This window comes from Dermochelys coriacea, chromosome 7 (genome assembly GCF_009764565.3).
Source record: "Dermochelys coriacea isolate rDerCor1 chromosome 7, rDerCor1.pri.v4, whole genome shotgun sequence".
NCBI classification, from domain to species: Eukaryota; Metazoa; Chordata; order Testudines; family Dermochelyidae; genus Dermochelys; species Dermochelys coriacea.
Genome location: NC_050074.1, coordinates 73,090,655 through 73,109,325, shown reverse-complemented (window position 1 = coordinate 73,109,325; position 18,671 = coordinate 73,090,655). Strand labels below are relative to the sequence as shown.

The 18,671-nt window shown below is 41.0% G+C and overlaps 1 protein-coding gene across 2 annotated transcripts in view; it reads left to right on the top strand.

Annotated features, from left to right (window-relative positions):
* Nucleotides 1-18,671, top strand: part of BMPR1A (bone morphogenetic protein receptor type 1A) — a 207,705-nt gene that overhangs the window by 85,886 nt on the left and 103,148 nt on the right. For both annotated transcript variants that reach the window (XM_038410919.2, XM_038410920.2), the window contains one exon: nucleotides 18,406-18,620. In XM_038410919.2, coding sequence (XP_038266847.1) covers nucleotides 18,554-18,620 — 67 coding nt within the window. In that variant the 5' untranslated portion in view covers nucleotides 18,406-18,553. The remainder of the gene's footprint in view (nucleotides 1-18,405; nucleotides 18,621-18,671) is intronic.

The window sequence follows — 18,671 nt, the reverse complement described above, 5'->3', positions numbered from 1 at the left end:
TTCTATTCAGCACAGCTTATTTTCTCAGCAATTTAAACAAAACAGAATCTAACGCATATCTAACTAGATTGCTTACTGACTTTTTACAGGAGTTCTGACCTGCATTCCTGCTCTGGTCCCAGCAAAATCAACACACAGACAGAGAGAACCCTTTGTTTCCCCCGCCCCTCCAGCTTTGAAAGTATCTCGTCTCCTCATTGGTCATTTTGGTCAAGTGTCAGCGAGGTTGTCTTAGCTTCTTGACCCTTTACAGGTAAAATAGTTTTTCCTCTGGCCAGGAGGGATTTAAAGATGTTTACCCTTCCCTTTATATTTATGACATGCTCTATATGGCCTTTACAAAGTCATGGGCCAGCTGCAGCCACACCCGGCTTTCCTGCCCATGATAGTTTCAGTTTCATGTGGGCCAAGATATTTACTTATTCGGCTTTGGAAAAAAGACTGGTAAGTCGGAGGAGAATCATAGGTTGCATTCCCTAGATGTCAGGAGGGCGCTAGCCTTGTACATTGAAAGGACCGAGCCATTCCACGAGTTGACGCAATTGTTTGTTGCGGTGGCTGACAAAGGTCGTCCAGTGTCTGCTCAAAGAATTTCTTCTTGGATCACCGCCTGCATTCACTGCTGTTACAATCTGGCAAAGGTGCCTTCTCTGACGACCGTAACCACTCACTCAACTAGGGCACAAACCTCTTTATCAGCTTTCCATCCCAGGTGCCTATCCAGGACAATGTAGGGGGGCCACCTGGTCAGCCATACACACACACACACACACACACACACACACACACACACACACACACACACACACACACACACACACACACACACACACACACACACACACACACACACACACCCCGCTATCCAGCAACCCTGGGATGATGCTTTGGTAGAGCAGTACTGCAAGCCTCTAGATTGTGAACTCTCAGCCCACCTCCGAGGATCGTGCTTGTGAGGCACCTAGAATGAAATCGACATAAGTAACCATTTAAAGAAGAAAAACGGTTACTTTCCTTTTTGTAATTGTTCTTTGAGATGTGTTGCTTTTGCCCATTACTCACCCACCTATCCCTCTGTTGGAGTTGCCAGCAAGAAGAAACTGAGAGGGCATAGGATCGGCAGTGCCTAATACACCAACGCATGAATGCGTGGCACTCAAGGGGATGCTACAGCCAACCCTGTGGATACTGCTAAGGCAAAAATCTCTGACAACTGAGCACATAGGCACGCACACACCTAGAATGGACTGGACATGAGCAACACATCTCTAAGACCAACAGTTACAAAAAGGTAGGTAACTGTTTTTGTACACTTCAGCTTGTCATGTGCTGTAGTAGTGATGATTATCAATTTTTGATATTGAGAATATCAAAATAGTTTACAAATTGTATATCAGACAGTGGACCCATCTAATTATAAGATATTTTTGGTGGCAGCTGGAATTTTATTTTGCATCCTAGCTTGCCTCTTCATTCTGCCTGTGTTTATTAAGCCTAATAAACCTACTTGTATGTACCAAATGGTACAAAAGAATAGTTGTGAGGCTGTACATAAGGTACCAACAGTATCCAAATACACATGATGAAAATGTATGATTATTTTTTTTTCAGGCCAGGGGTGTGATTAGTATTTCTGGGAAAATCAGTTTAGTTGTAGTTAAAATTTCATTCATTAAACTTCTGCTTGTATAAAGATAACTTGTTGATTTAAACACCTATTGAGTTTATGGAAAAAATATTTTATCTGTAATTATTTCATTAACTCTTCATGTTCAGATATAACTTTTTTCTTTGTAGCTTTTGTTGGCTAAGAGGGGAGCTCCTAGTTTTTCCTTTATTCTTCCTGTTTGCTCTGAAAGGCTACTTTGGGCTACCAGTGCTTCTAGCCAAGAAATATTGGAAGCAACTCAGTCCAGAGACCATCCAATTCTGTTTTGTCAGCAGGTCATAAAACGTACGCTTAAGAGGGACTGTAAGTTAGTTCCTTCCCTGGAGGCTGAGCATTGTGTTTCCACAAGACTCTCAGTTTATGCTGACCTGGGGAGCAACAGATCAAGCTTAGGCCTCTAATTCTGATAGTGCCTGCGTATAGTGAGGCAGTGTGGCCTCCCTCTGGACTTAGGAGGGAGGGACCAAACCCAGCCCACTCTTCTCGGGGGAAGTGCCAGGGCAGGGCAGGACGTATAAAGGGAGGGTCCTGTAGCTCAGTTGAGGCTGCAACAGAGAAGGAGGCGGACATCTCTTCTAGAGAGCTGAACCTTCTGTGGGACCCTGGACCAGCAGCTGAGCAGACCAGTGCCCTACTGAAGAGTGGCTGAAGTGGCCGCTGCGAGGTGGCAAGACAGAACCCCATCTCAACGGAGCAATGCTAACTAAGTGGGGTAGAAAGTAGCCTAGGGGAACCAGACATTGGACAGATTGTGGTGCTGGGAAGCAAGGCAGTGGATTTTGGTTTCCCTGCCAACCCAGTGGCGGGACTGCCTGCCACTAACATGGTCCTGGGCTGAGACCCAGTGTACTAGGGTGGGCCCAGGTCCCCCTACTGTCTTTGCCACTCCCCCTATCTGGGGATTGGCAACACACTTATCCCAGGCCTGAAGGCCTGTGGCTTGATTGTTTGTTGACCCAGCCAGGAGGTTGTGGGCTTTAGATTGTTGATTGCTGTCTGCCTTAGCCAGGAGACTCTAAGCTAAAGACTGATTACTGCTCTGCTTCAATCTGGGGCCAAAGCTCTCGACCGTTAACTGTTGTTTGCTCCAGCCAAGAGGCTTTGAGCTATGAACTGCTTTTTGGTCGGCCCCAGCCAGCAGGACCTGAGACCAAACACTATTGCCTGTTGCAGTGAGGCGGAGTTGCCTCCTTCCCCACTTGAGATCAAGAGACCACTACACTGCTCCTCTCCCATCTTGGCAGCATTTCGTACTGTGATCAGATGAATCATTTGTACACTTCAGCTTGTCATGTACTGTAGTAGTGATGATTATCAATTTTTGATATTGAGAATATCAAAATAGTTTACAAGTTGTATATCAGACAGTGGACCCATCTAATTATAAGATATTTTTGGTGGCAGCTGGAATTTTATTTTGCATCCTAGCTTGCCTCTTCATTCTGCTAAGATTTTGGTTTTACTTCTGCGAATAGCATTTGCTTGATGCATATGCAGAAAAGTAATTAGATTTCTATCTGCACCATTGAAAGTGGGAAGTGCTGAATAACACCAAATTAAATGATTGTTAATTTTACTAGGCACAGATCACAGGGATGAGACCATCTTGTTTAAAAATGTTGGGTTTGAAAAATTAACTTGAACCAAATCACTCTAGGTTCAGCAATGATGAACAGTATCTATTGATACTGATCAGCAGTATCTGTTGATTCTGATTGTTTTAAACTGTCAATAACAAGTTACTTGCCTGTTGTTCTTTATGAATAAGGCTGTTTTTGTCACAGATATTTTTAGTGTAAGTCAGGGACAGGTCACGGGCAATAATGAAAAATTCACAGAAGCCTGTGACCTGTCCTTGACCTTTTACTAAAAATACCCACGACAAAATCGGTAGCCTCAGCAACTGCGGAGGGATGGGCTGGGAGCTCCAAGGTCCCCCTCCTCTGTCAGCTCAAATCTGCGGGGGTCCTTCTTGCTGCTTGCAGCAGCTGGGAGCTCCAGGGGTCCCCCTACCACCTGCGGTGGATGAGAGCCGGGGAGGGGGGTCCCACACTGCTGACCGCGGGGGTGGGGAGCAGTGGACCCCCCCGCGGACTGCGGTGGCTGGGAACAGCAGGGATTCCCGCTGTTGCTGGGTCCTGCCTGACGCCTACGTGGGTTGGGAGCTGCAGGGTCCCCCATGCCTACCGCGGCCTCTGCAGCCCATGGTGGCCAAGAGCGGCGGGGCTCCCCTCTGCCGCCCGCGCTGGCTGAAGTCACGGAGGTCTTTGGAAGTCATGGATTCCGTGACTAAATCGCAGCCTTATATATGAAGTAACCTTGCCATGCCCTTCTTAATGGTAGGCCCTGTGTTAATATTATTGCTAGAATTTGGAAAAGGGCACTTGGCATCATTCGTTGAACACTGGAGGAAGAGCAAATAAATAAGCAGGAAAGAGACTCCCACATTGAACCCATTGGCACAGGCGTTTGCCAGCTTTTTTTTTTTTTGTTTTTTTTTTTTTGTTTTTTTTTTGGACAAAATAACTCTTGGGCTGTTTACTATGTTTAAAATGTATGTTGCTCAAAGTATTTGAGAGTTCTTACTTTTTTTTGCAGAGGGCAAATGGATTAGGATTCTATAGTAGAGGTAGGCATACTACGGCCCGCAGCCACATCCGGCCCGCGGGATCATCCTGCCTGGCCCTTGAGCTCCTGGCCGGGGAGGCTAGCCCCTGGCCCCCTCCCCTGCTGTCCTCTCTCTCCTGGAGTGGTGCTGCCGTGTGGGCAGCGCTCTGGCCTGCCACTCCTGCCGAGCAGAGCAGCAGCGTGTCTAGCTCTAGCCAGGCGACGCGGCTGCCAGACATGCTGCTCTGAGCGGTATGGTAAGGGGGCCAGGGCTGGGGGGTTGGATAAGGGGCTGGGGGTCCGGGGGCAGTCAGGGGACAGGGAGCAGGGGGCGGTTGGATGGGGAGGAGGTTCGGAGGGGTGGTCCGGGGACAGGGAACAGCAGGGGTTGGATAGGCTTGGGGTCTCGAGGGGCCTGTCGGGGAGGTGGTGTGGTTAGGGGGCGGAGGACTGGGAGCAGAGGGGTTGGTTAGGGGGCAGGGTCCTGGGGGGGCAGTTAAGGGCGGGGGGTGCTGGGAGCAGGGAGGGGGTTGGATGGGTCAGGGGTTCTGAGGGGGGCAGTCAGGGCGGAAAGTGGGAGAAGGCGATAAGGGGTGGGGGCCAGGCTGTTTGGGGAGGCACAGCCTTCCCTACCCGGCTCTCCATACAGTTTTGCAATCCCAATGTGGCTCTCGGGCCAAAAAGTTTGCCCACCCCTGCTCTATAGGGTATCTTTCCCCACCCATCTGCCTCTAGACATCGGTTCTGTTCCTGGATTGAGTGTGCAGTGCCTTCTGCTTTGAAAGTATATTTCTATAACACAACACTAAATAAATCGTGCCAGGTAGGTGAGCATGGAGAATGAAGGTTCTGTAACAATAATATCAAGTTGACACTCTTAACCTTTTTGGCAATTACCAATATATGCAAACAAGTATTTTTGAGCCTGGTCAGATTATTTGTTAAGATTTTAATTTTTAACAACCTTGAATAGGAAAAGGTTATTTAAGTCTGTGTGTGTGTGTGCGCGGGGGAGGAGAATTGTGAAAATAAAATCCTTCTTTTGTTTTCTTTTAGGGGGTGTAAGGTGTTCTGGAGGGAGAGATTGCTCTCAGAGGGGGAAGGCAGTATTCTTATGCTAATCCAGGCTCTGGATAAGGAGCAGAGCAGTCATGCAAACAATGGAAGTGGAGCCAGAAAGTCTGCTATGTAGTCTAGCACGCCTTGAAATGCATGTCAGACGGGGCGCCTGGGGCTGCTTAGGGGGAAGGGCCCAAGGAAAGGGGAGAGCTTTACTCCAAGTTATTTTATAGAACTGGCAGCTGGCCAGAAGAGTAGAAAAACCTTACTACATAGAAAACAAGAATTAAGATGGGGGCTGAGATGAGAGGGATAAAGAGTGCCTGTAGTCTTATTTTCCAGCATTTATATTAAAACCATTGATTTGGCTGTGTTTTGCTGCTGTTAAATATTTTTTCTTCTTTCACGCCAAACTTGAAATTTGTTTTTTTTAAATAGTAACTATAATTATTTTAAAAGGCAAATCCTCTAAAATTATGTAGATTTTAACACAATTGCCCCTTCTTAGTCACAAGTTAACTTATACTACCCTCATGTGGGCAAAATGTTAATATAAAAAAATTGTTTGCAGCTGAAATGCCAGTTTTGATTTAGCTACATGACTTTTGAAAAAAATTTGAGACTATCCATATTTGTTTTCTTAATGAAGCTCAACATGTAAAGAGATGTATTTTGTTTCCTTATATTCATCATGAAGTGACGTACATAGACAAATGACAGTGAAACAGAATATTCATTTAAAAGATTCTTTTGTCATTTTTCTGAAATGCTCCTCTTGAAATATTGGATTTATATAATACTGTCTACTTTTGAAAGCAAAAATACTTACCTGAATGTTGTATGGTTGGTTGTGTTTCGAGACTGTTTTATTGCTGGTTTCAGAGTAGTAGCCGTGTTAGTCTGTATCTTTTCTTTTTGTTTTATTGCTGTAACAGTAATAGACTGATACCAGTTCATCTAAATACAGGAAACTCTGACCATGTAATTTTTAATTTTTTGAAGTGACTGTTGTACAAAACCTTCTTTCTGTGATCAAATGCTTTAAGCAAGCTAAAGCACTCAGTAGGCATGCTGTATGAAGCTGAAAGCAATGTTGTGTTCACTTCATTAATTTGAATATCTTCTATATTCTTGCTAAAATAAAATGTATAGTTTTTAAGTTCCCTGTCCTGACTTCAGTGGGACTACTTATGTATGTACACCTGTGCAGGGTCAAGGCCTTAGTTCTCTTTCTCAGTATATGTTGGTATACCTGTTGCTCAGATGAAAAATGTGTGAAAAATCTAGTAGACAATGTGATGTGGCCAAATTATGATGATGCACATTTACCAAAACAGCAGTGACATCTGAAGGAAATTTATTTATATTTAAATAGTTTCTCATTTTCTTTTTTTATTGTCTGTGAATGCAAGCTTAATAAAAGCAGGTGAATGGCATTCTGTTACATTAACTAATATTTGTTCTGGTTTAGTTTGCACAATTTTAATTGCATTTTCAGTTTGGATTTGTATTAAATCTGGGGATATGCCTGTATTTTGTTCACATTCACATCTACTGAGTCATTTGACATTAGGAAACCAGCAAAAAAACTGTTTAAGCATGTTGTAGAGATGATAGTTTATGTACTGGCTAGTCATAGTATTCCTAACTAGTTTATGCTAGGAGGAATTATTGTCAGTGATGCTAGGAAGAAGCATGGATTTCAGCTCACCTATTATCCCAGCTAGTGAGAGATACTGCCCTTAATGGCTGCCAATAATAAGAGTTAAAAGAAGGAAAATTATGGGTCAAGATGAATAAAAGTTGTATAGTAAATGAAGGTTATTACTCAAATTATAAAATGTGTAATGTCTGTAGCACAATAGGCTGTGCATAAATATCTCATGACACTGGGAAAACATTTTGCTGAATTTTACTACTGTAATATTTTGGCAGAAATTCTATAGCAATTATTTAATTGGAATCCCTGAATAATAGTCATATGGGCATGCCGGAATGACGAGAGAGTGGCGTTCTCAACTAACAGAATTGTGCAGGACACAGTATAAAGCAGCTACGCTGTAATTTGTTCATTAGTAGTAACTTTAGATATGAAACAATCAGCTCTATCGTAATTAAATTCTTTTTTTAAGAAACTGTTGTAAGTGAGGGGGAAACATAACCTCTTCATTTGTGAAATGCTTGCTTGGGTGGAACAAAATCCTATTCATTAATTGCTGTTAAAATATGCAAGATACTGTTGGGTACCTCCCTCCAGTTATTTAAAACTAAGAAATCTTCAGACTTCTCCATTGATTATAAACTGTGCTGTTTCAGGAATCAGAATTGTCAGACGCTTATTTTTCTGTATGAGCAGAAATGCTACTGCAGTACCTGGAAGTGAATGTGTGTGGTTCATGACTTTTAAAAGTGAGCTACAAGTGTTTATAAACATCCCACAAATAAGACTTCAGCATTCTTTTCATTTCCTGTCTTGTGGCTGACAATATAATATGAAGAGAGACAAGGTGGGTGAGGTAATAATATATTATTGGACCAACTTCTGCCTGTGAAAGAGACAAGCTACGCAGAGATCTGAAGAAGCTTGTCTCTTTCACCAGCGGAAGTTGGTTCAATAAAAGACATTACCTCATCCATCTTGTTTCTTTAATATCCTGAGAGCAACACTGCTACAACACACTGCAAATGCAATATGTAAACAGATAAAAACTGAATCTATCATTTTAAATGTTATAGGAGTTTGCATTGACAAAGTATTAATATGTCTGTCAGTCACTTGGCTCTTAAAAACTTAAACCTATACTAATATTCAGAGTATTAAATTGAAGTAGCAAAACCAGTTCTAATCCAAATTATTCGGGTTAGGTCATGTTAACAAATGGAGATTCATTCTGAGCAGGTATAAATTGGCATAGTTCCCATTGACTTCATTGGACCAAAGTTTATTTACACCAGGTGAGAATCTGGCCCATAGATTTTAGTTTCTTCAGATTTTTAAATTATAGTGATGATTTATTGAGGTTCATTTACTGAGAACCAGAAACAGTGGTTCTCAGCCATATACCCCTGTAGGTACGCAGAGGTCTTCCAGAGGGTACATCAACTCAGCTAGATATTTGCCTAGTTTTATAACAGGCTACATAAAAAGCACTAGCAAAGTCAGTACAAACTAAAATTTCATATATACAGTGCCTTGTTTATACAGCTCTGTATACTATACACTGAAATGTAAGTACAATATTTATATTCTAGTTAATTTATTTTATAATTGTATGGTAAAAATGAGAAAGTAAGCAATTTTTCAGTAATAGTATCCTGTGACACTTCTGTATTTTTATGTGTGATTTTGTAAACAAGTAGTTTTAGTGAGGTGTAGCTTGGGGGTACACAAGACAAATCAGACTCCTGAAATGGGTACAGTAGAACGGTTGAGAGCCACTGCCATAAAGTGACAATCCACTTAAAAATCTCTCTTGCCTGAATATTTTTATCTGTTGCTGTTATTTCGTACATTTGACAGCATTTAAGTGAAGTTAGCGTTACTGTTTTAGTACGGTGTGTCTTTTCCTGTTTGTCCACATTTTTCCAAGACAGAGAGTACTCTAGCTGAGGCCTTACTAGTATTGAGTAGAACAGGACAGTTACCTCCCATTTCTTGCATATCACACCCAAAAAGATATTAGCCTTTTTCACAACTTCATGATGCTTGGCTCATGTTCAATTTATGATGCACTATAACCCCCAGATTCTTTTTTGCAGTACTAGTGCCTAGATAGTCATTCCCCATTTTGTAGCTGTGTGTTTGATTTTTTTTCCTTCCTACATGTAGTACTTTGCACTGGAATGAATTTCATTTTGTTGACTTCAGAACAATTCTCCAATTTGTCAAGGTCCTTTGAATTACAGTCCCTCCCAGCTTTGTGTTAACCACAAATGTTATAAGCATGCTCTTCAAGTATGTCATTATCCAACTCATTAATAAAAATATTGAATAGTACTGGACCCAGACAGACCCCATCCTTTCAGCTGGATAGCTAACCGTTGATAACTACACTCTGAATACGTTTTTTCAACCAGATTTGCACTCGTCTTGTAGTAATTTAATTTAAACCACGTTTCCCTAGTTCACTTATGAGAAAAGCCATAATAAAATCAAAGTATATCACATCTGCTGCTTCCCCCTGTCCAGTAGGCTTGTAATGCAGTTAAAGATGGAAATTAGGTTGATTTGGCATGATTTGTTCTTGACAAATTCATGTTTGCTTTTCATGATAATGCTATCAGTTCTCTAGGTGCTTACAAATTGATTGTTTAATAATATATTCCAGTATCTTTCCAGGTGTTGGAGTTATGCTGACAGATCTATAATTTCTTGGGTCCTCCTTTTCTCTGTTTTTAAATAGAAATACTATGCTGCCCTTCACCCTTCCGTCATGAGTTCTCAAAGATAATCACTGATGGTTCTGAGATTGCTTCAGCTCATTCCTTAAGTACTCTAGGGTGAATTTTGTCAGGCCCTGGTAACTTGAGTATATGTAACTTACCTAAATATTCTTTAACTTGTTCTTTCCCCATTTAGCTTGTCTTCCTTCCCCGTGGTTTTTAATATTAATGGTGTTAAATGTCTGGTCATAGTTAACTTTTGGGGTGAAGACTGAAGCAAAATAGGCATTCAGTACCTCAGCCTTCTTGTCCTTTATTAGCTCTCCTTACCCACTAAGTGATGTAGCTACACTTTGCTTTGTCTTTCTCTTGCTTCTAATGTTTTTACAGAACCTCTCCTTATTGCCTTTTACATCCTTGCAAGGTGTAGCTAGTTTTGTGCCTTTGCTTTTCTGATTTTGTCCCTACCTGCTTGTGCTCACCTTTAGCCATTTGTCCATGTTTCCACTTCTTGTACAGTTTCTTCTGGGTTTTTAGGTCATCAAAATGTTCCTCGTGCAGCCTTATTGATTTTCATACATCCTATCTTTCCTTAGGATCGGCAAGTTTGTTGTTGTGCCTTCGATATTGTCTCTTTGAGAAACTACCAACACTCTTGAACTCTTTTCCCTTAGATTTTCTTCCCATGGGATCTTACTTACCAAGTTTGTCTGCTTCTTTGAAATCTGTTGTCCTTGTTCTGTTGCTCTCATTCCTTCCTTTCCATAAACCTCAAGTTGCCTTCCACCTTTTGGTTTGCAACTAATTCCTCCCAGTTAGTCAAATTAAGTCTATAATGGCTGTCACTGGGTTATTTGCTGGAGGAAAAAGGAAGAATACTTGAAAACTTTGTGGAATAGTGAACTTCTTGGTTTGTTGAGTTTAAGATTTTATAAAAAATCATTACAAGTTGTGGCCAGACCAACATTCATGAATCCATTTTGTGTCATAACAGATTAGAAGATAGAAAATCATTTGTTGGGTTGTATGTCATTATCAAAATCAGATATTTTCTGGAGAAATTCCATCTTTGACTAGCCATATATTGATATTAATTTTGACTGAGGCAGTGCACTTTATCAGGGACCTATAAAAGAAAAGAAAAAACTGGATTATGTTGTTTTTTGGCACCATTTTCAGTGGTGCCTCCCTCCCTCATTTACCTTCCGATTTTTATGTGCAATTATGAAATAACTAATTCAGGCTTAAATCTTCTGAAAACACATTTTATACATATATTAAAAAGTGTGTGTGTGCGCGTGTGTATCACTCACCACCAGTGGAGTCTGATGAACACAGAAAATAATACACGGCCATGGGTCGATGTTCTTCTCCATCTCTCCTCTGGCACATGCACGGACTGTGCAGTGAAAGTCTAAAAGAAGGCAAGCCACAGCGACTTTGAATGGGTTGTGGCACTACTGGATTCACTGCCCATGCCACAGGCTGTATGCTGCACTCTAACTGCGCCACATAGACCCTGCTGGACTGTGGTAACGTACTCTAGGTACTTAAAGTGCGTCAAGAGTCCACACAGTGCAGTTAGAGCATAATATGCAGCTTGGGCAGTAATCCAGTGCCCCAGACCCTGCTGACAAAGGCTGTGGCTTGCCTTCCATCAACCCCCCAGTGCAAAGTCTGCAGGGGGAGGAGAAGCTGTGTGGGGAGAAAGGGGCACGAGGAGGAGAGTGTGAATGTGACAGAGGAGGGAGAAGAGGCAGAGGATCATCCCGGGAAGAAAGTCCAGGCCCGAAGCAGCATAGGAGGGCAGATTTCTGAGGTCTGACTCTCCTTTTCCCTATTTGCGAGTCAGGGGCACGTTGAGGGAGGGAGGGAGTGGTCCAGGGATCCCAGGATTCGCCAGTTGGCTATAAAGAGGTAGGGGAGAGGTCTCAGTTTCTCTGGGGGGAGTGGAGGGTAGCAGAGAGAGGCCCAGGAAACCTCCGTAATTCCTCCCTTATTTTTTTCCCCATTAACATTCCTGAAAGTCTTACCGCAAGGTTGGCATCTTTGCCTTTAGATGTAAAATTTGTTGTTGTTTTTTAAATAGAGAACATGAAATATTCAGGTTATGTCTACCTAATTTTTCTGGGGTTTTTTGTAGGGATCAAACATGGCCAACTCATGTATTTTTAAAGGTATTGAACTGTGTCTACCCTAGATGCAAAGTTGTGTTTAAGGTTACATTAATGCTTTCTCAAGCATACCCTATTTTCTTAATATGGAAAAGTACTCTAGACAAGTGGAGAACAGGTAGTCTTGACACCTATTTTAAATCAAAGACATGATGTATACTTAGGAAGACAAGTTCAAATGAGGGATAAGAAAACTCTCAAGACTCATCTGTGACCTATCTTGGCCTCAGGAAGACCAAGACATTAAGTAGTAACAAATTTAAGATCTTATGTATATATCAGAGAGAAACAAAAATAGATCTCACACACCCCTTGAATTTTATTAGCATGTCACTTTTGAGATAAATCTTTTAAGTGGCAATGTGCATGTCACAAATCAGAATAGTTTCAGCAGTTATGGAATAATTACACAGCTTGCTTTTAATATTTTGTTGAGATTTATTTTAAAAAAATTAAGATAGGTATGATCCAGGTACAAAGTATTGTTTTTAGTGCTATAGTAAGAACAAAAATATATAAATATTTTGGGAAAGGGAAAGGAGATTAAGAATGGTTTTGAAAATTTCATAAGGATAATATCTCACTTCCATGAAAACAGCACCCCAAAATTAGAAATAAATGGTTCTGAACTTCCAATGTTATAATTTTCCATGCTGGGCAAGTTCAGAGAGAAAATAAGTCAAAAGTAATGTACAATGAAGTTTTTACAGAGGTGGATGATTATTTCCTGTTTGCATGGGGGATGACATTTTTAAATTATTAGCATATACAAACTGTTCTTGGTGTAGGGATAAAATTAATCATATATTAGATGAAACGGCACACTGAAACCTCTTTTAATTCTACGTTAGAGATCCATTTTGAAGTACCGATTTGTGCCAATTATGCAGTAAGTGAACTAGCTCAAAGTGTCACCCACCTGCCTCAATGGGTGGGGAAACTTGATGGGGCTAATGGCAAAGAGAGACAAGCCCAGAAGTGAAGGAGGGACACACTCTGTGAGGGACACCATTGTAGCTGTTGCTCCTCTCCTCTGGGAGGCTCTGACACAAGTTGGAAGGGAGGAGTGCTGATTGGTTAACATCCTCCAGTTCCTGGAGCACGGGCCATGTGGTGTGGAACCATGGTTGGGTCCATTCCAGCAGTGAGAACTACATAGGAGACATATGAAGCCCCATTGACACCAATGGATCACTAAAATGACTCTTTTTTCTCAATTGTAGTTTATTTAAGATACTTATTTAAGGTGGAATGCTAATAGATGCAGTATGGCATGTTTTTACAAAATCCACGGTAATTTTTGACACTTGACTTCAGCAATCTCCTGTAAAATTTTTGCTGAGAAGTGGAGTGAGACCACATTTTTTGTATGCATCCGATGAAGTGAGCTGTAGCTCACGAAAGCTTATGCTCAAATAAATTTGTTAGTCTCTAAGGTGCCACAAGTACTCCTTTTCTTTTTGAGAATACAGACTAACACGGCTGCTACTCTGAAACCTCATTTTTTGTGTGTGCAAATTACAGCACCGCTGGGATAGCAGAGTGCAGGATAGTAAGACCCTACTGTGAGTATTATATCTTGCAAACCTCCATAAAGAAATAACACTTTAAACAGTACATATCAGGTTACCCTACTTACTAGAACTTGAGAAGAAATCATGGCTCTTTTTATCTTTCTGCATTAAATAGAAACTTAGCTGACTCTTTCATTTAAGTATTTTATTAAGAGTTGAAATTTCTAGACTTCTCCTTCTTTCTCCTGAAAATTTAACACAAAGTGACAAGATTCATATTTAATACTGCTATATTGATGTTTCATAATTACAAAGTTGCTCTCTTACTGATTCCCAGACATACTAATGTTTAATTTAAAAATGAATTATTTCAAAGAATGAATATTTTTGTTTTTATATTGCTTAAAACTTAAACTAAAGATAGTAATTAAAGTGTTTTATAGTTTTTCAGAATGTTTGCATAGTGTATTATGTAAAGAGTACACTACCAACATTTCTCAGAGTAGCAGCCGTGTTAGTCTGTACCTGCAAAAAGAAAAGGAGGACTTGTGGCACCTTAGAGACTAACACATTTATTTGAGCATAAACTTTTGTGAGCTACAGCTCACTTCATCGATGCATTCAGTGGAAAATACAATGGGAAGATTTATATACACAGAGAACATGAAACAATGGGTGTTACCATACACACTGTAAGGAGAGTGATCAGGTAAGGTGAGCTATTAGCAGCAGGAGAGCCCGCGGGGGAGGGGGGTGGGAGACACCTTTTGTAGTGATAATTAAGGTGGGCCATTTCCAGCAGTTGACAAGAACTTCTGAGGAATAGTGGAGGGTGGGGTGGGGGGGGGAATAAACATGGGGAAATAGTTTTACTTTGTGTAATGACCCATCCACTCCCAGTCTTTATTCAAGCCTAAGTTAATTGTATCTAGTTTGCAAATTAATTCCAATTCAGCAGTGTCTCGTTGAAGTCTCTTTTTGAAGTTTTTTTTGTTGAAGAATTGCCAATTTTAGGTCTGTAATCAAGTGACCAAAGAAATTGAAGTGTTCTCTGACTGTTTTTTGAATGTTATAATTCTTGACATCTGATTTATGTCCATTTATTCTTTTACGAAGAGACTGTCCAGTTTGGCCAATGTACATGGCAGAGGGGCATTGCTGGCACATGATGGCATATAGCACATTGGTAGATGTGCAGGTGAACAAGCCTCTGATAGTGTGGCTGATGTGATTAGGCCCTATAATGGTGTCCCCTGAATAGATATGTGGACACAGTTGGCAACGGGCTTTATTGCAAGGATAGGTTCCTGGGTTAGAGGTTCTGTTGTGTGGTGTGTGGTTGCTGGTGAGTATTTGCTTCAGACTGGGGGGCTGTCTGTAAGCAAGGACTAGCCTGTCTCCCAAGATCTGTGAGAATGATGGGTCGTCCTTCAGGATAGGTTGTAGATCCTTGATGATGCGTTAGAGAGGTTTTAGTTGGGGGCTGAAGGTGATAGGTAGTGGTGTTCTGTTATTTTCTTTGTTGGGCTTGTCCTGTAGTAGGTAACTTCTGGGTACTCTTCTAGCTCTGTCAGTCTGCTTCTTCACTTCAGCAGGTGGGTATTGTAGTTGTAAGAATGCTTGATAGAGATCTTGTAGGTGTTTACCTCTGTCTGAGGGGTTGGAGCAAATGCGGTTGTATTGTAGAGCTTGGCTGTAGACAATGGATCGTTTGGGGTGGTCTGGATGAAAGCTGGAGGCATGTAGGTAGGCATATAGCGGTCAGTAGGTTTCCGAGATAGGGTGGTGTTTATGTGACCATCGCTTATTAGCATTGTAGTGTCCAGGAAGTGAATCTCTTGTGTGGACTGGTCCAGGCTGAGGTTGATGGTGGGAAGGAAATTGAGTTCCTCTCCAATGCAACATCAAGGATCTACAACCTATCCTGAAGGGCGATCTATCGCCATCACAGATCTTGGGAGACAGGCCAGTCCTTGCTTACAGACAGCCCCCCAACCTGAACCAAATACTCACCAGCAACCACACAACCCCCCGCTGTTCTCAGACGTTCTTGTCAACTGCTGGAAATGGCCCACCTTGATTATCACTACGAAAGATGTCCCATCCTGTCCCGTCTTTCCCCTCCCCCGCTCCCCCCCCCCCGCTGGTAATAGCTCACCTTACCTGATCACTCTCCTTGCAGTGTTTATGGTAACACCCATTGTTTCATGTTCTCTGTGTATATAAATCTCCCCTGTATTTTCCACTGAATGCATCCAATGAAGTGAGCTGTAGCTCACGAAAGCTTATGCTCAAATAAACTTGTTAGTCTCTAAGGTGCCACAAGTCCTCCTTTTTTTACCAACATTTCTGTCATTAATTTTTAAATATGGAAGTGTGTCCTGTGAAGCCTTATTAATAGCAAAAATATCATTGCATAGTATGTTGCAGTTAGGGACTTCCCCAGTTTTTTATGGCTTTGTGGCTCATTAGCCAGAAATATATTCTTCCTCTGCAGCAATTCTGTCAGTTTCTTGTGATGAAGCCTCTTTGTTACTTCATAAGAAGTCACAGATGTGTGAAAAGTAGGCCACAGGTCAAAGGCTGCATGCCCCCTACCCCTACAAATTGAAAGTGACAGACACCTCCCTGCTCTGCCACTAATTTGCCTCCATGTTAAATGCCTCTGAAGCACTAATTAAAATGAAAACTTCTTGAGTCCTACCAACAGACTGATTGAGTTATTTATGGTGAAAGTGGTCACCAACAGTAATTGCAGCACATCCTTGAACAAATACAAATTTTTGCACTCAAGAATAGCGCCAGGCTGACAGGCCATGGAGATCAAGCCCACTGAAACAGAGGCCAAAAAAAGGCAAAATCAGTGTTCTGTTCATCTTAATACAAAATCTCCTTTGTCTTGGTTAAATGCTTAGGTGTCCGAATTGCTTTTTACTCCTTTGAGACCTAATTATGCTTCCTTTAATTAATCACTGTAAAAACTTCAAACCTCTCCAACGCATCATCAAGGATCTACAACCTATCCTGAAGGACGACCCATCACTCTCACAGATCTTGGGAGACAGACCAGTCCTTGCTTACAGACAACCCCCCAATCTGAAGCAAATACTCACCAGCAACCACACACCACACAATAGAACCACTAACCCAGGAACCTATCCTTGCAACAAAGCCCGTTGCCAACTCTGTCCACATATCTATTCAGGGGATACCATCATAGGGCCTAATCACATCAGCCACACTATCAGAGGCTCGTTCACCTGCGCATTTACCAATGTGATATATGCCATCATGTGCCAGCAATGCCCCTCTGCCATGTACATTGGCCAAACTGGACAGTCTCTACGTAAAAGAATGAATGGACACAAATCAGACGTCAAGAATTATAACATTCAAAAACCAGTTGGAGAACACTTCAATCTCTCTGGTCACTCGATCACAGACCTAAGAGTGGCTATACTTCAACAAAAAAGCTTCAAAAACAGACTCCAACGAGAGACTGCTGAATTGGAATTAATTTGCAAACTGGATACAATTAACTTAGGCTTGAATAGAGACTGGGAATGGATGAGTCATTACACAAAGTAAAACTATTTCCCCATGGTATTTCTCCCTCCCACCCCCCCTCCCCCCACTGTTCCTCTGATATTCTTGTTAACTGCTGGAATTAGCCTACCTTGCTTGTCACCATGAAAGGTTTTCCTCCTTTCCTCCCCGTGCTGCTGGTGATGGCTTATCTTAAGTGATCACTCTCCTTACAGTGTGTATGATAAACCCATTGTTTCATGTTCTCTCTGTGTGTGTGTGTGTGTGTGTGTGTGTGTGTGTGTGTATATATAAATCTCTCCTCTGCTTTTTCCACCAAATGCATCCGATGAAGTGAGCTGTAGCTCACAAAGCTTATGCTCTAATAAATTTGTTCATCTCTAAGGTGCCACGGGTACTCCTTTTCTTTTTGCGAATACAGACTAACACGGCTGCTACTCTGAAACCTGTCATTAGGGAAGAATGTAACTACTACTGCTGAATTTTAATTTAACCATAATACTTGTCTACTGTGGTCCTGAAAAGTTGACTTTTAAATTTGACTGTCTATTTCTTTTCAGTGAGTGAACAGATTATAATTTTTTTAAACTTTTTAGCCATGTGCACATCCATGTAGCAGCCATGATTTTTCAGTGGAGGCTTACTGTCTGCACAGAACTGCTCATGGGAAACCAGGAAGATACTAATATTCTAAGATGGGGCTAGAGAGCATATTAATAATTGATTTCACTGGTGTTGCATGCTGGAATGCAGCATCTTTTTCAAAAAGAGGGCACAGATACTATACTTTGTTAGATGTTTCTTAGAGCCTGAATGTAAAATTAAACTCACTAAATATATTTTTAAGTAACTTTTTAAGTAGTCTTGTACAGTACGCCTAACTTGTTATAGTAGTAAAAATAAATGGTTATGTTGACTTTCTTGCCATGAAATTATATTTTTCATTGACATGCTGGCCACTCTTTATGCTTTTTTCTGAAGTGTGATGGCGGCATGCAATGTGATTTTGTTGCAGTAGAGACCTGGCAAATTATCGATAAAAATTCTTGCTTACTGTTTAGTAGTATAATAGCAATAAATTATAATAGGTGTCGATATAACAATTTTTAAACAGACTTTACACACTAATGTATTCAGCAGCATGATACCGATATGTGAGCCTGAATTACAGTCATCTGTTGTGGGCTAATAATCTTGATACACGTTTTAGAATGTTATTTTGAACCACATGTTGTATTCCCAAGTATTTTGTTATGTAGCTTGAATAGTAAATCTTATGATAATTAAAACTAGCATTTATGTTGGGGCTAATCTTAATGAATGTATTCAGTAGGCTAGTTGTATTCTGTCCACTGAAAACATTTTCTATCTTTTTTTTTTTTTTTTTAATGTTTCAGAAGGCTTGGAGGAATTTTAAACATTTGCTTAACACCTTAATTTCACTTTCTTTCAGGAGACAAGTTGGAATATTTATTAAATCATCACTACTGTCAGCCACCAAATCTCATCAGGCTTCACTGAACAAACCAAGTTTAAAATTTGTCAAGCAGCAGGGCCAGTTGCTAAGGGTGACAGTGCACAGGAAGGATTAAAAGTGAACAATGACTCAACTGAAACTATACATCAGATTACTAGGAGCCTATCTGTTCATCAGTCTTCATGTTCAAGGTAAATTCATATTTGTTTAAATAATCTCATTGTTTTTTAATAATCTTTCAT